Here is an 18,164-nt window from a genome sequence, read left to right as displayed (position 1 = left end):
TTGAAGATGCATTGTGGCGGCATAGCGTTGAACGGTGATCCGGTTATCAGGACGTCTTCAGGGTGTGGTGCCGCTGCAGGAATGAATCGTTTATGATTGTGGAGAATGTGTTTGCTAGATTGAACTAAGGTGCTGTTTACATGATGGTAAATAATGGCAATGTGTGTGTGTGTGTGTGTGTGTGTGTGTGTGTGTGTGTGTGTGTGTGTGTGTGTGTGTGTGTGTGTGTGTGTGTGTGTGTGTGTGTGTGTGTGTGTGTGTGGACTTAGTTTAGTTTGGACTTAGTTTGTCTGTTTTTCTGTTCAATGTCAAGGTGAAACATTGTCAAATCTGCAGTATAAACATGGTCATTCTGAAGCTGCTTTTGGCAGGTCAAGGGTCATCGATGTAGTATGCAGTCCCCCCGTTAGTAGTGATAATACTGTAGCGACCCTGGGACAGTTAAATAGTTTGTGTGTTATGTGTTGCATTGTATTTCGTTGTCCGTTATGCCAGTTGTTCTATGTGCATGTATTGTAATGTTCTTATTGTCAATCAGGGTGGGGGCCTGCACGTGAGTGAGACCGTGTTGGGGGTTGCCGGGGGTAACCGGGGTTTGTTTTGGTTGTCGGTTGTCTGCCGTTGGTTATGTTTCAGTGACCTGGTTTTGGTTGATTAAAAACTACGATCAATTACTAATGACTCGACATCATTATGTCACCGGCGAGGTCGTTACAATACATACATACAAAAAAAAAGGAACTTTCTCCTTGCATGAGTTAAGTTTCTTATTCAGTTGTTACCTTTTCTCTCCCGGTCTCAGAATGGACGTCCACGAAAACGACAAGGCCTCCAGAAGATCACAGCACACCCTCACAGCAGCAGCAGCCGCCACCATGGTTACCATGGTAACCCTGGACCACGCCCTCCACGGAGGCGGAGGAAGCGTTCTCCTCCCGACGTCGTTTCCCACGCGGGCACTTGGATACAAACACAACAGACATTGAGCTCAGAAGTTGTTGGAACTTCTCCGTCTTTTTATATAGGCCTACTTTGGTTTGTATTCAAAGTTCTTTGTTTTGTAGATATGCCGATCACAGATTGTGTAAAGCAATACAATTGTCACAAGATGATGTGTTTTGTCGTTGGTGAAGAACTAATTTAAACGATGCCGTGTTAAAGTTAGGGTAGGCAATTTATGTTAGAAGCATTTTTTCTAGAGCTGTCAAGCGATTAAAATATTTAATCGTGATTAATCGCATTAATGTCATAGTTAACTCGCGATTAATCGCACATTCTTTTTCTATGCTAAATATACCTTGATTTTTTTGTCCCATAATTCTTCTCATTTTAATTTTCTTATCAACATGGTGAATTGCATCGGCTTGCCTTGTGCAAATGATTTTTTATTTATAACAACATTGGCATATACTGATCAAAACAGGACGATACAAAAAAGAGCCTATAGTGCAATTAAACGACTACTTTGAACAAATGTCATTTGAACATAGCAGTCAGGCTACTGCTTCTTTGTTTTGAGCAAAAAAATAAAAAAATAAGTTTTTTTTTTTTTTATAAAATAATTGCGTTAATCGCGCGATAATTTTTTTAACGCTGTTACATTTGGTTTGCGTTAACGCCGTTAATAACGCGTTTAACTGACAGCTCTAATTTTTTCTCAGAATTGTTGATGCTTTACATCCAGACCCAATGAATAAATCTAATGCGCCAATAAAAATATAGGAAATTCGGATATCTTGGTATGTTGCAGGACTACACTAAACCCGTCCAATCGTTTATCTCCGGCCGACTTAATGATTGACGGATTGACGGCCTTCCTGTCTGTCTATCTACCTTGTAGACTGGGGGCAGAAGTGCCGAGGGGACATCACGGATTGACGGCCTTCCTGTCTGTCTATCTACCTTGTAGACTGGGGGCAGATCTGCGTTGTTATTTAAGGGGGGCCCACGAACGTGGAATTTCTTCCTTGAGGGGACATCAATAATATCACCAATGTATATCAAATGATCTGCTTTAACAGACACAGCCATTAACAATATATGCAACGGTTCAGAACGGTTAGCCCAGACCTAAGGCTCAAATGTGTATTTGAAGAATGTCTTGATGTGTATTTTGGTCCTTTCGATGTTGATAGAAAAATCAACCTTACGTTTATAACCTTAAGTGATGCACTGCATGTACCACTAACTAAGAAAAGAGGATGTGTCTAACCATACACAGTGACTCTGTAAGCACATATAGCAAGTAGCCTCTGGTTAAAATACTTCCTGTTTGATTAAAGTAGCCGTTAAGACTGACGAGCTGGCATTCAAAACGCACAGAAAAACCAAACACTCAAAGGGGTAGGACGATAAGAAACTCTGAAAACAGTTTGGACCAGAATATGGCTGAGGTGATTCACTCCACGCCCAACATGATGACCAAGGCCAGGAACACACAAGGAGATGGAGAGGAGGGTATAGAGGACGACTACGATAGCATTGAGAGCTTCAGAGATCAACACCAGGACTATGTGGGGACAGAGGAGTCCTCCAATACTCTGGGAACAGGAAGAAGTCAGCAGCCAGACCCTGTGAGCCCTCCTAGGCATCCGATCAGGGCTGTGGTGATTCACTCCACGCCCAACATGATGACCAAGGCCAGGAACACACAAGGAGAGGGGGAGGAGGGTATAGAGGACGACTACGATAGCATTGAGAGCCTCGGAGATCAACACCAGGACTATGTGGAGATTGAGGAGTACTCCAATACTCTGGGAACAGTAAGAAGTCAGCAGCCGGAACCTGTGAGCCCTCCTCGGTGTCCGATCAGAGGTGTGGTGGTGCTTCTGGTCCTGCTGTCTTTTGCCATATTGGCTGCAGTGGTTCGGTTTGCAGCGTACATTATGTTAGCATTTAGAGCCTCAGAAATCTACACCAGGAATAAGTGGGGACAGAGGAGACCTCCATGTCCCTGGGAAGAGTAAGCAGTCAGCAGCCGGACCCTGTGAGCCCTCCTCTGTGTCCGATCAGGGCTGTGGTGGTGCTTCTGGGCCTGCTGTCTGTTGTCCTGCTTGCTGGACTGCTCGGGTTGGCAGTGCAACACAAGAGGAAGACTGTAAGCATGGACAGAGATATGGAGCAACTTCTCCAAAGGCTGAATAATTTGACAGAGTAGAGAGACTCACTGTTGTGAATATCATTTAATAAAACGATTGATTAAAACATTTTTGTGACTTCTTTATTTCTTAATGCCAACAGACGTTGGTTGTTTTGTTTCATACTTGTTGAGTTCTGCCATTCGATAAGAGCTGTGATTGGCTGCGAGATGTTATCTTCTTAAAAAAGGAGATGACATGAAGACTTCACTGGTCACTGTAGGAGCTGTACATAGATGCTGTTCTTGTTATTTTATTTTTTTCAATGTTTCCACAGTACCTCTAGGTGTTAAAGGCTGAGGTTAGGCGGTAATGAGTCAACACAGCCATTAGCTGGTTTTCAGCAGTGTCAAACCACACTAGTTCTCTATCTAGGGCTGCCATTGCCTTTGTCCCCTCAGCTAATTATTTCATTATTTTTTCTGTTGAAATGTATCTTGACTTTGGCGCCATGTAGTGTGATCACTACAAAACACTTCTGTATAAATTATCCGTTGGTTCTACGGTGTTCAGAGAGAACAGTAGACTTGTGTCCTGGTGTCTGAATGGGCTTGTAGGTCTGCACTTATTTTTGCGTTACTGAATGAACACTTTTGAAGGTATATATGCATAGAGGCATATGCACACATAGTTATTTGTAAATTGCATTGAATCTTTAAATGAAGAGTCCATTCAGCTTTGTTTGCAGTAGTGAATTGTACCTTTTATTCAAACAGCTCTTGATTAATACGTTTTGCTGATATTTTATTCATTGGATTTAGTTTGGATTTGGTCCCTCTGAACCAACGTTGTTCAACTGGGTCCATCTGTTCTATATATTCTTTATCACTTTTGCAGAGGGTTGAGTTTGACTTCGGTGTAGACACGTGTTTTTCTATTCAATGTCAAAGTGAAACATTATCCAATGTGCAGCATTAACATGGTCATTCTGCAGCTGCTTAGGTCAAGGGTCATTGATCTAGTATGTGGTACACCTGTTATAAGTGATAGTTCATACAAAATAATCTCCCATTTGTTCTCCCAACCATCTCAGTTGTTACTTTTTCTCTTCCGGCCTTAGAATGGACGTTCACGAAAACGGAAAGGCCTCCAGAAGATCACAGCACACCCTCACAGCACCAGCCGCCACCATGGTTACCGTAGTAACCATGGACTCAGGGGACGTCGGGCCAGAAGGACCACTCTTTCTCTCTTTCATCATCACCATCTGCCTAACTCATCTATTTGACACAGGCATTTTTCACGCTAAATGAAAGATTAACCTTAATATATGACTTAGAAAATTATGCTGTGAGGCTAACGACGTACAAAAAAACTATTTTAGCAAAGCTTCGCCTCGCATGGGGTGTTACGATTCTTTTTCATTTGTTACCTTTTCTCTCCCGGCCTCAGAATGGGCTGTCACGAAAACGGGAGGGCCTCCAGATGATCACTATGAAGGTATTATTGTAGCAAAAGTCTCAAGCATGCGTACACTAAAGTCACAAATGCGTAACTAAAGTCACAAATGCGTAACAGTAAAGTCACAAATGCGTAACTAAAGTCACAAATGCGTAACAGTAAAGTCACAAATGCGTAACTAAAGTCACAAATGCGTAACTAAAGTCACAAATGTGTAACTAAAGTCACAAATGCGTAACAGTAAAGTCACAAATGCGTACCTAAAGTCACAAATGCGTAACTAAAGTCACAAATGCGTAACTAAAGTCACAAATGTGTAACAGTAAAGTTGAAGTCGTAAATATTTATTCTACCATTGTCAACACGAAATAGGGGCTACGAGTTCACAAATCCTTTGTTACGGGTGCACGTCCATCGATACGACTGCACGAATCTGCTGCTACTCTTGTGAACACGACTCTTTTTCTTGTGGGTACGACTCTCTTTTTCCTGTGAGTACTTTTGCTACACGCCTAGGTGGTATATGTGTAGCAAAAGTCATTCGTATGACGTAGAGCGTCCGTGGGCGGGACAAAATTGCATAAACCAATGAGAATCGCCGGCAGGGGATGCACTTTTCAAACTACACTGGGACCAGTCCAAGATTCCACCTCTTCATTTCTGGAATCTTGACAAGTTCACAGAAGAGAAGACGGCATCCTACACGTCAAAGGTGGGTATCTTAAATTATGTTAAATTTCAGTTCAACTGAATTCCCCCCAAAGTAGGCTTTTGCATTAACATGCCGCCAGTGTCATTCAATGTATTATAATGGTCGCCATAATATATAATAATATGTTCAGAAATGTCTCGGATCGGCCTACTGCACCGCCTTTGTGAATTTAATTCCCCCCCCCCCCCCCCCCCCCCATCTTTCGAAAAATAGTTTAAATCCCATATTCATACATTTAAATTTTAACTGGCTGACTAGGAAACTATATGAGATAATACAGGGGAAAATCAAAAATAAATACACAATAACACTTAGTTTCACTGAGTTCCAACAAAATGTAGCATAGAGCGCTCCCTACTTTATTGATTACCAATGGGGGAGACTGTAGCGAATGAGGCGCGATAAGAAGTGTGAAGTTGCCCCCATCCCCCAAATAATTCGAAAATAGGTGGAAGCGTGTGTGCTAGTTTGTGCTGGCAAATTAAACGTTGGTGCTCAAACCATTCTGGAGATATTTAGCATGTAATATCTCCACGTAAACCGATTTGGTTTTTAAGATAGGCCTATACACCTTAGTCCGACAAAAATTGGACCGAATCGGGTTTCTCATAGTCGGATTAAGACCCCTAGATTATTCAATTGATGTCGCATTAACCGTGTTTCAATCGGATTGGAATTCGATTTTGCGTTCGGGGTAGGCCCGAGACCGGGGCCTACCCAGGGGGCCCGGGGCCGTGAGCCTTAAGTAGCCGATAGTCGTGTTTGCGCCGTCGTAAAACGAGAAACGGCGATTTATTAAAAAAAGGTGGCGAAGAAGATGATGGAAGCCGGTGTCGTGCCAATGTAATTACCATGTAGTTAAAATGTACCCGATAAGAAGAGTATCCCCGGAAGCGGGATGCATGCATCGAGTGCATGCGCGCTTCGATTTCACCCCGTTCACCCAAGACTAAAAAGGCTAAAATAAAAGTAGATGTTTTTCTAAATGTTGGTCATCAACGAGTAGAATGAATGGATGAACGAATGTTGAATATGGGATTTAAACTATTTTTCGAAAGATGGGGGGGGGGGGGGGGGGGAATTAAATTCACAAAGGCGGTGCAGTAGGCCGATCCGAGACATTTCTGAACATATTATTATATATTATGGCGACCATTATAATACATTGAATGACACTGGCGGCATGTTAATGCAATAGCCTACTTTGGGGGGAATTCAGTTGAACTGAAATTTAACATAATTTAAGATACCCACCTTTGACGTGTAGGATGCCGTCTTCTCTTCTGTGAACTTGTCAAGATTCCAGAAATGAAGAGGTGGAATCTTGGACTGGTCCCAGTGTAGTTTGAAAAGTGCATCCCCTGCCGGCGACTTTCATTGGTTTATGCAATTTTGTCCCGCCCACGGACGCTCTACGTCATACGAATGACTTTTGCTACACATATACCACCTAGGCGTGTAGCAAAAGTACTCACAGGAAAAAGAGAGTCGTACCCACAAGAAAAAGAGTCGTGTTCACAAGAGTAGCAGCAGATTCGTGCAGTCGTATCGATGGACGTGCACCCGTAACAAAGGATTTGTGAACTCGTAGCCCCTATTTCGTGTTGACAATGGTAGAATAAATATTTACGACTTCAACTTTACTGTTACACATTTGTGACTTTAGTTACGCATTTGTGACTTTAGTTACGCATTTGTGACTTTAGGTACGCATTTGTGACTTTACTGTTACGCATTTGTGACTTTAGTTACACATTTGTGACTTTAGTTACGCATTTGTGACTGTAGTTACGCATTTGTGACTTTACTGTTACGCATTTGTGACTTTAGTTACGCATTTGTGACTTTACTGTTACGCATTTGTGACTTTAGTTACGCATTTGTGACTTTTGCTACAATAATACCTTCATAGATCACAGCACACCCTCACACCACGGACCTAGTAGCAGCCACCGCCGCCATGTTACCGTGGTAGCCCTGGACCACGCCCTCCACGGAGGCGGAGGACTCGGGGGATGTCGGGAGCGTTCTCCTCCCGACGTCGTTTTCCCACGCGGGCACAAACACAAGACTGCTCAGACGTTGTTGGATCTTCAACGTTTTTTTAATCTATACTTTTGTTTTTCTAAGCAATAAAGTTTTTCTAAGCAAAAAAATAAAAAGTTTTTTTGTCTTTGGTGGAAAAACTAATTGATGTGATGCCTTGTTAATGCTAGGGTACGCAATTTATTTTCGAAGCATCTTTTGGCTATATTCTTAAAATCCCAAAATCAATACATGAATCGAATGCTCAGAAAAAATAAATGAATAAAATGGGGCATCTTTGGATGTTGCAGGCCTACACTAAGCTTGCCCAATCATTTAATTTGTGCCAAATTAAATTATTGGATGGTTTATATGTCTGTTTACCTACCTGGTAGACAAGGGCACAGATCTGCTTTGTAATTTAGGGGGAGTATTTTCTTCAGGGGACTTTCAATAGATGAATTGTTACTTTCAATTCATGATACCGGGAGTAACAAAAGAAGCGTGATACCGGTTGGCTGCAGAAGTCTGACACCAAGTGGTGGTATAAATTAACTAGTTCTGGGGTGTTCAGACTCAGAGAGAAAATAAGACTTGTGTCCTGTTGTCTGAATAGGCTTGTAGGTCTGCAGCACTTGAACTGTTTAAGCGGCTACAAGAGACTGATTTTACAAACTGTACAAGTCTGACCCCTAGTGGTCAAACAAGACCTTGCCAATTAAAAATGCTAGAAGCTTAGTTTTGCGATATTGAAGGTCGGAACACTTTCGAAGTTACATGATATGCTTAGATGCATTCGCACACATACATAGTAAATTGCATCAAATCTGTAAACCTAGTGCCATTCAGCTGTGTTTGCTGTAGTGAATTTGACATTTATTAAAGCAGCTCTTGATTAATACGTTTTGCTGATATTTTATTCATTGGATTTAGTTTAGACATGGTCCCTTTGAACAGATATTGACCTGATAACTAATTTACTTTGGGACTCGTTAAAAAAAAGGTTAGTCTTTTAATCCGATCCTGGGTTGCTCCAAGACCTGAGGCTCAAATGTGTATTCGAAAAATGTCTTGATGTGTATTTTGGTCCATTTAATGAGTATTGAACAATCGGCCTCATGGTTATGACCATAAGTGATAAGTGACCAAGAAAACAGTGTTTTATCATACACAGTGATTCTGCTAGCCCGAGCTGCGAACTGCTTAAGGGTCAGAGAGAAGCCCTTAAGCAGCCGGACGTGTAGCCGGAAACTGGGGGCTTTGTGAAAATCATTGAATAAAATGATGGATACAAACATTTCTTTGTCGGACTGATTTATTTCTTTGATTATTTTTTATATCTTAATGCCAACAGACGTTCGTTGTTTTGTTTTATACTTGTTAAGCCATTCGATAAGAGCTGTGATTGGCTGCAAGGTGTTATCTCCTTAAAAGGAGACTTCCCTGGTCATTACAGGAGCTGTACATAGATGCTTTTCTTGTTACATTATTTATTTAATGTTTCCCCAGTTGCTCTTGGTGTTGCAGGCTGAGGTTAGGAGGTAAAGCGTCATTGGCTGGTTTTCAGTTGCTGCAAACCACACTAGTCCTCTATTTAGGGCTGCATTTGCTGCCTTTGCCTTTGTCCCCTGAGCTAATTAATTAATTATTTTTCTCTTTAAATGTATCTTGACTTTGTCACAATGTAACTCTACTAACTCAACAGCCATGAATTGTCTGGTGGTTTTACAGTGTTCAGATAGAACAGTGTGTTCAGAGAGAATCATTTTACAAGCAGTACAAGTCTGCCCCTTAGTGGTCCATTCAAAATGATAAAAGCGTAATTTCAAGTTACTGAAGAAAAGCATTTGAGTGAACAAATGCATCCTCACACATACAGAGTCAATTGCATATCAACTGTAAATGTAGTGTCCATTCAGCTGTGTTTGCTGTAGTAAATTTGACCTTTTATTAAATTAGCTCTTGATTAATATGTTTTTCTGATATTTTATTAAAGATCCCATGGCATGCTACTTTATGAATGCTTTTATATAGCTGTTAGGGGGACCCTAATACAGTACTCGAAGAAATTCAACCTTGATGCAGAATTACAGCCACTACGAGCCAGTCCCACAATGAGCTTTCCACAAACCTTTCTTTAGAGGCGGGTCAAGGTGGAGGTTGGGGGTGTGGCTCTGAGCAGCTTGCGGCCACGGTACCATGCGCTCGTGTTTACAGTGGATGTATAGCAATGGCGAGGCGTTCAGCTTTTGGCCGTGATCTGTAAATATTCTAAAACACTCAGGGTGCTCCGGCGGGAGTCCTGGAGCTCTATATCTTACACCCTTTAGTTGTGGTAATATATCGGCCAATTTTGAGTCCTGGAGCTCTATATCTAAATAATCATATTATACATAAATATCTATATCATAAACTATATATTATCAGGGCCAAATGCTATCTGCGCCTCCAGGCAATATTATGAATCCCCAAACGACTGTGTCGGGTTCTCCGACGTCTCTGGTTCTTCCACTTCATTCTGAAGTAGACTGAACCGCGACATGGAGAAGAAAGGGATTGTTGCCCTCGATTGTTGACCGCGATTGTCTCCCGCCGGAGCCCCAACGCACCACCGCCCCAATCGCGGGCAACAATCCCTTTCTCCTCCATGTCGCGGTTCTTGTACTTCAGGGAGTCAAAGCCAAAGTTCCTGTCCCCCAATTCCTTCCCAACCATAACTGAGATAACCCCCACTACGAGTCTCGTTGTGGAAATACCAGAGACGTCAGAGAACCCCTACATGTTATGCGCCATAACACCAGCAGCAGAATGGTTATCCAAACAACAAAGAAGTGTACAGCACTTGCGTTACAGTGTGTGCACACACACACACACACACACACACACACACACACACACACACACACACACACACACACACACACACACACACACACACACACACACACACACACACACACACACACACACACACACACACACACGGCGCTCGCACGGTGCCTAGAATAAAACTACTAACATTTCCGTCACTCGTGTTTATGTCATTATTGCAGTTGCATTATTGTTAGGACGCTTTGTTAAAAGCATCTGCCAAATGATCGTACAAATGTGTACCTCTTACTTTGGCCTCTGTTCTCTATATATTACTAATCACTTTTGCAGAGGGTTGAGTTTGACTTTGGTATAAACACGAGTTATTCTGTTCCATGTCAAAGTTAAACAATATCAAGTGTGCAACATGGTCATTCTGCAGCTGCTTATCACAGGTCAAGGGTCATCGATGTAATATGTGGTACACCCTTAAGTTGTGGTAATACACGGGCCAAATTGTGACATCTAACCCAAACTTCTCTCCTAACGCTGCTGATTCACTGTACCTCATTGGCTATATCGTGAGCCAATCAGAGTGCTTTTTATGTTCCATGATCACCATCTGCCACCGTCCTCCATCAAGCATTTTTTCCCATTATTGTTGATCCTGTACATCCAGACCCAATTAATAAATCGAGGGCGCCCACTATAATAAAGGAAATCTGATATCTTGGGATGTTGCAGGACTACAATAAGCCCGTCCAATCGTTAATCTCGGGCCAAATTAATGATTGGACGGCCTACCTGTCTGTCTACCTACCTGGAAGGCCAGGGGGGGATCTGCTTTGTAACTTAAGGGGGGCCGAACATGGAATTTCTCTCGGTGTTGGAGGCTGAGGTTAGGCGGTAAAGAGTCATGACAGTCATTGGCTGGTCTTCAGTTGCTGCAAACCACACTATTTCTCTATTTCGGGCTGCATTTGCTGCCTTTGCCCCTTCAGCTTGTTTAATAACTTTTCCATTGAAATGTATCTCGTCTTTGTCACCATACATGGTCACTATAAAACACTTGTACAAATTATCTGTTGGTTCTACGGTGTTCAGAGAGAACAGTAGACTTGTGTCTTGATGTCTGAATCGGCAAATAGGTCTGCACTTATTTTTGCGCTTGTAGATATGCCGATCACACGTTGTGTAAAGCAATAAAGTTGTCACAAGATGATGTGTTTTGTCAGTGGAGAGCTAATCGAAGCGATGCCGTGTTAAAGTTAGGGCAGGCAATTTATTTTTGAAGCATTTCTTCTCATATTTGTTGATCCTTTACATCCAGACCCAATTAATAAATCGAAAGCGGCGACAAAAATAAAGAAAATCTGACATCTTCGGATGTTGCAGGACTATACTAAGCCTGTCCAATCATTTATCTTGGGCTAAATTATTGATTGCACTGCCTCCCCGTCTGTCTACCTACCTGGTAGGCCAGGGGCAGATCTGCGTTGTAACTTAAGGGGGGCCACGAACATGGACTTTCATTCTGGAGTGGACATCAATAATATCACCAATGTATATCAAATGATCTGCTTTATCAGACACAGCCATTAATTAACAGTTACCCAAGACCTATGGCCCAAACGTGTATTTGAAGAATGTCTTGATGTTTATTTTGGTCCTTTTGATGTTGATCAACAAATCAACCTTACGTTCATGACCATAAGTGATGCACTGCATGTACCACTAACTAAGAAACAGGATGTGTCTTACCACACAGTGACTCTGCCAGCACATGTAGCAAGTAGCCTCTGGTTAAAATACTTCCTGTTTGACCAAAGTAGGTGTTAAGACTGACATGCTGGCATTCAAAACGCACAGAAAGACCGAGCACTCAAAGGCGTAGGACTATAAGAAGCTCTGAAAACAGTTTGGACCAGAATATGGCTGAGGTGATTTACACCACGCCCAACATGGCCAGGAACACACAAGGAGAGAGAGAGGAGAGGATAGTGGAGATCTACGCTACCAGTGAGAGCCTCAGAGATCAACACCAGGACTATGTGGGGACAGAGGAGTCCTCCAATACTCTGGGAGCAGTAAGAGGTCAGCAGCCGGACCCTGTGAGCCCTCCTCGGTGGCCGATCAGGGCTGTGGTGGTGCTTCTGGTCCTGCTGTCTGTTGCCCTGCTGGCTGGACTGCTTGGGTTGGCAGTGAAACACAAGATAGTCATGGACAGGCTGAAGAATGTGACAGAGCAGAGAGACTCACTGCTTATTAAACATGACTGTGCACGTGGTTGGGATAAGTTTGGTCGTAAATGTTACCTGCTTTCCGGATGGCGGAGATCCTGGAATGAGAGCAGGGAGTTATGTGTTTCCCACGGAGCAGATCTGGTGGCCGTGGACAGTGAAGAGGAGATGGACTTCATTATCAGGTACGGCGGGACCATCTGGCTCGGAGCGACAGATGAGGCCAGTGAAGGGATGTGGAGATGGGTTGATGGGACCGTCCTGTCAGTGGATAACCCCTCCTGGAGAAGAGGGAAACCTGATGGTGGCAAGAACAAGAACTGCTTAAGGAGGGACTGGGGGCATCCCAACATTAAATGGACAGATGAGAGCTGTGAAGACAACAGATATGGGCTTTGTGAATATAATTTAATGACATGATGGATGAAAACATTTCTTTGTCTGACTGATGTGTTTCTTTGACTATTTTTTTTATCTTAATGCCAACTAACATTCGTTGTTTTGTTTCATACTTGTTGAGTTCTGCCATTCGATCAGAGCTGTGATTGGCTGCAAGGTTTTTTATCTCCTTAAAAGGAGATGACATGAAGACTTCCCTGGTCACTGCAGGAGCTGTACATGGATGCTGCTCTGTTACTTTATTTCTTTCAATGTTTCCAGTTGCTCTCAGTGTTGGAGGCTGAGGTTAGGCGGTAAAGAGTCATGACAGTCATTGCCTGGTTTTCAGTTGCTACAAACAACAACAATAGGTTTCCGTAGGTGAACCTGCGGAAGGATCATTAACGTTTTGCGTGGAGCCGTACCCCACACGGTCGCCCAACGAAATCAACCCCCTTACCCGAGGGTCGAGAAAACAGTTCTCTATTTAGGGCTGCATTTGCTGGCTTTGCCCCCTCAGCTTATTTGATCATTTTTCGATTGAAATGTATCTCGACTTTGTCACCATACAGTGATCACTATAAAACACTTGTATAAATTGTCTGTTGGTTCTACGGTGTTCAGAGTAACAGTAGACTTGCGTCTTGGTGTCTGAATGGGCTTGTAGGTCTGCACTTAGTTTTGCGTTACTGGATGAACACTTTTGAAGGTACATATGCATACATGCATTCTCACACATGTAGTCATTTGTAAATTGCATACGTACATTTTGTGTCCATTCAGCTGTGTTTGCTGTAGTGAATTGTACCTTTTATTAAAGCAGCTCTTGATTAATATGTCTTGCTGATTTTCATGAATTGGATTTAGTTTGGACTTGGTCCCTTTGAACAGACATTGTTCAAAGGGACAATTATATGGATTTTTTTTATTTTTTTTATTTTAAATTTACTTTTGAGACTCAATAGAAAATAGTTTAGACTTTTAAACTGATCCTGGGTCGCTCAACTAGTGCCAGGGTTCAATTCCCTCTGGGGCCGCCACTGCTTAGAACAGTTGCATCATAAATCTAATGTTTCAGTCACTAATTTATCTGTAATTATTGCAGTTACATTATTGTTAAGGCACTTTGGAGGAAGCATTCGGCAAACGATCGTACAAATGATTTCCTCTCACATGTGCAATCTGTTCTCTAAATATTCTCTATTAGCCTACATTTGCTGAGGGTTCAGTTTGACTTTGATGTAGACACGTGTTCTTCTGTTCAATGTCAAAGTGAAATATTATAAAATGTAAACATGGTCATTCTGCAGCTGCTCATGGCAGGTCAAGGGTCCTCGATGTAGTATGCAGTCCACCCGTTAGTAGTGATAATACATATTAAAAAAGCGAACTTCCTCCTTGCATTTTATCTTTACATTTCTTATTCAGTTGTTACCTTTTCTCCTCTGGCCTTTAGAATGGACGTCCACCAAAGCGGCAAGGCCTCTAGTCTAGACGATCACAGCGCACACTCAAAGCAGCAGCAGCAGCAGCCGCCACCATGGTTACCGTGGTATCCATGGACCACACGCTGCACGGAGGCGGAGGACTCGGGGGACGTCGGGAGCGTTCCCCTCCCAACGTCGTTTTCCCATGCGGACACTTGGATACAAGCACAACGGACTAGCTCAGACGTTGTTGGATCTTCTCCGTTTTCCTACTTTGGTTTCTAATCAAAGTTTTTTGTTTTGTAGATATGCCGACGTTTTGTACAGCAATAAAGTTTTCACAAGATAATGTGTTTTGTCGTCGGTGGAAAAACGTACTGAAGCGATGCCGTGTTAATGCTAGGGTAGGCAATTTATTTTTGAAGCATTTATTCTCATATTTGTTGACCCTTTACATCCAATTAATACATCGAATGCGCCGACAATAATTTAACAATCGGATATCGGGATGTTGCAGGACTGTGGCATTATAAAAGGAATGCAGGTTTAAAGGCACCCAGTGCAACTTTCGAGGCTTAAAAATAAGGGGCAAGACAATAATTTACAATAATTTAAATTAAGACAATAATTTAACAATCGGATATCGGGATGTTGCAGGACTGTAGGCCTACTATCAGTTGTAGGCTACATCAATTATTGCTTGTTTACTTGACTGAGGCAAAATAGCACGTCAATGCACACACTAAACAAGCGTGCTTCAATCATGTTCCCTTGTACAGTTATACAGTAGCTACATCCAAAACGTCCTACTGGGTCTTGGGGTCAAACATTGAGCCCTCATGCTCATTCAGTGCCATTATAAAAGGAATGCAGGTTTAAAGGCACCCAGTGCAACTTTCGAGGCTTAAAAATAAACATTCAATTTCTAGTCTTTTTTACACGTAGTAAGTTTCAATAACTCCATACCATTACATACCGACATTCAAGCAGCAAAGATGAGACGTCGCTGTGTGGTGAGAACTGATAGAAAATCGATAACAACAACAATGCCGCCATTTTCTTTATTTTTTGTAACCTACAATAAATAAAGCAGGCTTCCAGTCAATGGAAAAATGGCTTCTCCCCACCGGCGATTGTTGTTGTTTACGATTTTCTATCAGTTCTCACCACACAGCGACGTCTCATCTTTGCTCCTTGAATGTCGATATGCAATGGTATGGAGTTATTGAAACTTACTACGTGTAAAAAAGACTAGAAATTGAATGTTTATTTTTCATTGAATGTTTACATAAAGTTGCACTGGGTGCCTTTAAAAGAAGAATCTATAGGAACGGCAATTTCAGGTATCAGTGTACATCCATTTACTGACCAGTAGAGGGCAGTGCCACACCTGTAATGGACGAATATAATTAACCGCATCTTCAACAAACAGATGTTTCCTTGCTTGTCTTGAGCGGGGCAAACAGTTTTGCACTTCCAAACTAATTAAACGGCCCGAATAATATAATATATTTGAAGTGCTGAACGTTTTTTATATGCAAACTTAGGGCACAGACGCCACTTATGAGAAGTTGGACGTTCAAGAAAACGGAAAGGCCTCCAGAAGATCCCAGCACACCCTCACAGCACCAGCCGCCACCATGGTTACCGTAGTAACCATGGTGGCGGGGGACGTCGGGCCAGAAGGACCACTCTTTCTCTCTTTCATAATCACCATCTGCCTAACTCATCTATTTGACACAGGCATTTTTCACCCTAAATAAAAGATTAACCTTAAAATATGACTTAGAAAATTATGCTGTGAGGCTAACGACGTACAAAAGAGCTATTATAGCAAAGCTTTGCCTCGCATGGGATTACGCATGGGATAATTCTTTTTCATTTGTTACCTTTTCTCTCCCGGCTTCAGAATGGACGTTCACGAAAACGGGAAGGCCTCCAGATGATCACAGCACACCCTCAACAACAGCAGCCACCGCCGCCATGTTACCGGGGTAACCCTGGACCCGGGTGATGTGGGGAGCATTCTCCTCCCGACGTCGGTTTCCCACGCGGGCACTTGGACACAAACATAACAGACTTTGAGCTCACACGTTGTTGGATCTTCAACTTTTTTTTTTACATTCTTTCTAAGCAATAAAGTTGTCACAAGATGTTTTTTTGTCTTTTTTGTCGTTGGTGGAAAAACAAATTGAAGCGATGGTTGATGCTAGGGTAGGCAATTTATTTTCGAAGCATCTTTTGGCTATATTCTTAACATCCCAAAATCAATACATGAATCGAATGCTCAGAAAAAAGAAAGAATAAAATGGGGCATCTTTGGATGTTGCAGGCCTATGCTAAGCTTGCCCAATCATTTAATTCGGGCCAAATTAAATTATTGGATGGTTTACATGTCCGTTTACCTAAAAACGTGATACCGGTTGGCTGTAGAAGTCTGACACCAAGTGGTGGCATAAATTAACTAGTTCTGCGGTGTTCAGAGAGAAAAGAAAAGAAAGAACTGTTCTAGTGGCTCCAAGAGACTGATTTTACAAACTGTACAAGTCTGACCCCTAGTGGTCAAACAAGACCTTGTCAATTCAAAACGCTAGAAGCTTAATTTTGCAATACTGAAGGTCAGAACACTTTCGAAGGTACATATATGCATTCGCACACATACAGAATAACATGCATCGAATCTGTAAATGTAGTGCCATTCAGCTGTGTTTGCTGTAGTGAATTTGACATTTATTAAAGCAGCTCTTGATTAATATGTTTTGCTGATATTTTATTCATTAGAATTAGTTTGGACACGGTCCCTTTGAACAGATTTGACCTGATAACTAATTTACTTTGGGACTAAATAAAAAAAAGGTTAGTCTTTTAATCCGATCCTGGATTGCTCCAAGATTTAAGGCTCAATTGTGTATTCGAAAAATGTCTTGATGTGTATTTTGGTCCTTTTAATGTGTATCGAACAATCAGCCTCATGGTTATGACCATAAGTGATAGGCTGCATTTACCACTAACTAAGAAAACAGGATGTGTTTTATCATACACAGTGACTCTGCTTGCCCAAACTGCGAACTGCTTAAGGGTCAGGGAGAAGCCCCACTTTAAATGGACAGATGAGAGCTGTGAAGCCAGAAACTGGGGGCCTTGTGAAAATCATTTAATAAAATGATGGATGAAAACATTTCTTTGTCAGACCGATTTATTTCTTTGATTATTGTTTACATCTTAATGCCAACAGATGTTTGTTGTTTTGTTTTATACTTGTTAAGCCACCCGATAAGAGCTTTGATTGGCTGCAAGGTGTTATCTCCTTAAAAGGGGACTTCCCTGGTCATTACAGGAGCTGTACATAGATGCTGCTCTTGTTACATTATTTTTTTAATGTTTCCACAGTTGCTCTCGGTGTTGGAGGCTGAGGTTAGGCGGTAAAGAGTCATGACAGTCATTGGCTGGTTTTCAGTTGCTACAAACCACACTAGTTCTCTATCTAGGGCTGCACTTGCTGCCTTTGTCCCCTCAGCTAATTGATTAATTATTTTTCTGTTTAAATGTATCTTGACTTTGTCACAATGTAACTCACTACAAAACATCCATGAATTGTCTAGTGGTTTTACAGTGTTCATATAGAGCAGTGTGTTCAGAGACAATCATTTTACAAGCTGTACAAGTCAGACCCCTTAGTGGTCAATTCAAAATGCTAGAAGCTTAATTTTAAGTTAAGAAAAGCTTTTGAGGGAACATATGCATTCTCACACATACAGAGTCAACTGTATGTGTGTTCAACTGTAAATGCAGTGTCCATTCAGCTGTGTTTGCTGTAGTGAATTTGACCTTTTATTAAATCAGCTCTTGATTCATATGTTTTGCTGATATTTTATTAAAGATCCCATGGCATGCTACTTTATGAATGCTTTTATATAGCTGTTAGGGGGCCCCTAATACAGTACCACTACGAGCCAGTCAAACGATGAGCTTGAGCTAACCCAAACATACCTTTTTTTAGAGGCGGGTCAAGGTGGGGGTTGGGGGTGTGGCT

At 42.0% G+C, this 18,164-nt stretch overlaps 2 protein-coding genes across 3 annotated transcripts in view; both read left to right on the top strand.

The window, feature by feature from the left end:
* Positions 1 to 18,164, top strand: part of LOC115532151 (CD209 antigen-like protein C) — an 86,785-nt gene that overhangs the window by 27,310 nt on the left and 41,311 nt on the right. The gene's annotated exons all lie outside the window — the stretch shown is intronic.
* Positions 1,920 to 13,540, top strand: LOC115532153 (hepatic lectin-like). 2 transcript variants are annotated; one of them, XM_030341715.1, is made up of 2 exons: positions 1,920 to 2,393; positions 12,027 to 13,540. In XM_030341715.1, the coding sequence occupies exons 1-2, from the start codon at positions 2,385 to 2,387 to the stop codon at positions 12,744 to 12,746; spliced, it is 729 nt and encodes a 242-aa protein (XP_030197575.1). In that variant the 5' UTR covers positions 1,920 to 2,384; the 3' UTR covers positions 12,747 to 13,540. The 2 variants fall into 2 exon arrangements, with proteins under 2 accessions (XP_030197575.1, XP_030197574.1); XM_030341714.1 differs by lacking the exon at positions 1,920 to 2,393 and having other exon boundaries at positions 11,917 to 13,540.

Source organism: Gadus morhua, chromosome 19, assembly GCF_902167405.1.
Source record: "Gadus morhua chromosome 19, gadMor3.0, whole genome shotgun sequence".
In the NCBI taxonomy this organism is placed as follows: Eukaryota; Metazoa; Chordata; class Actinopteri; order Gadiformes; family Gadidae; genus Gadus; species Gadus morhua.
Note: the sequence above shows the minus strand (reverse complement) of the source record. Positions and strands in the feature narration are given on the sequence as shown.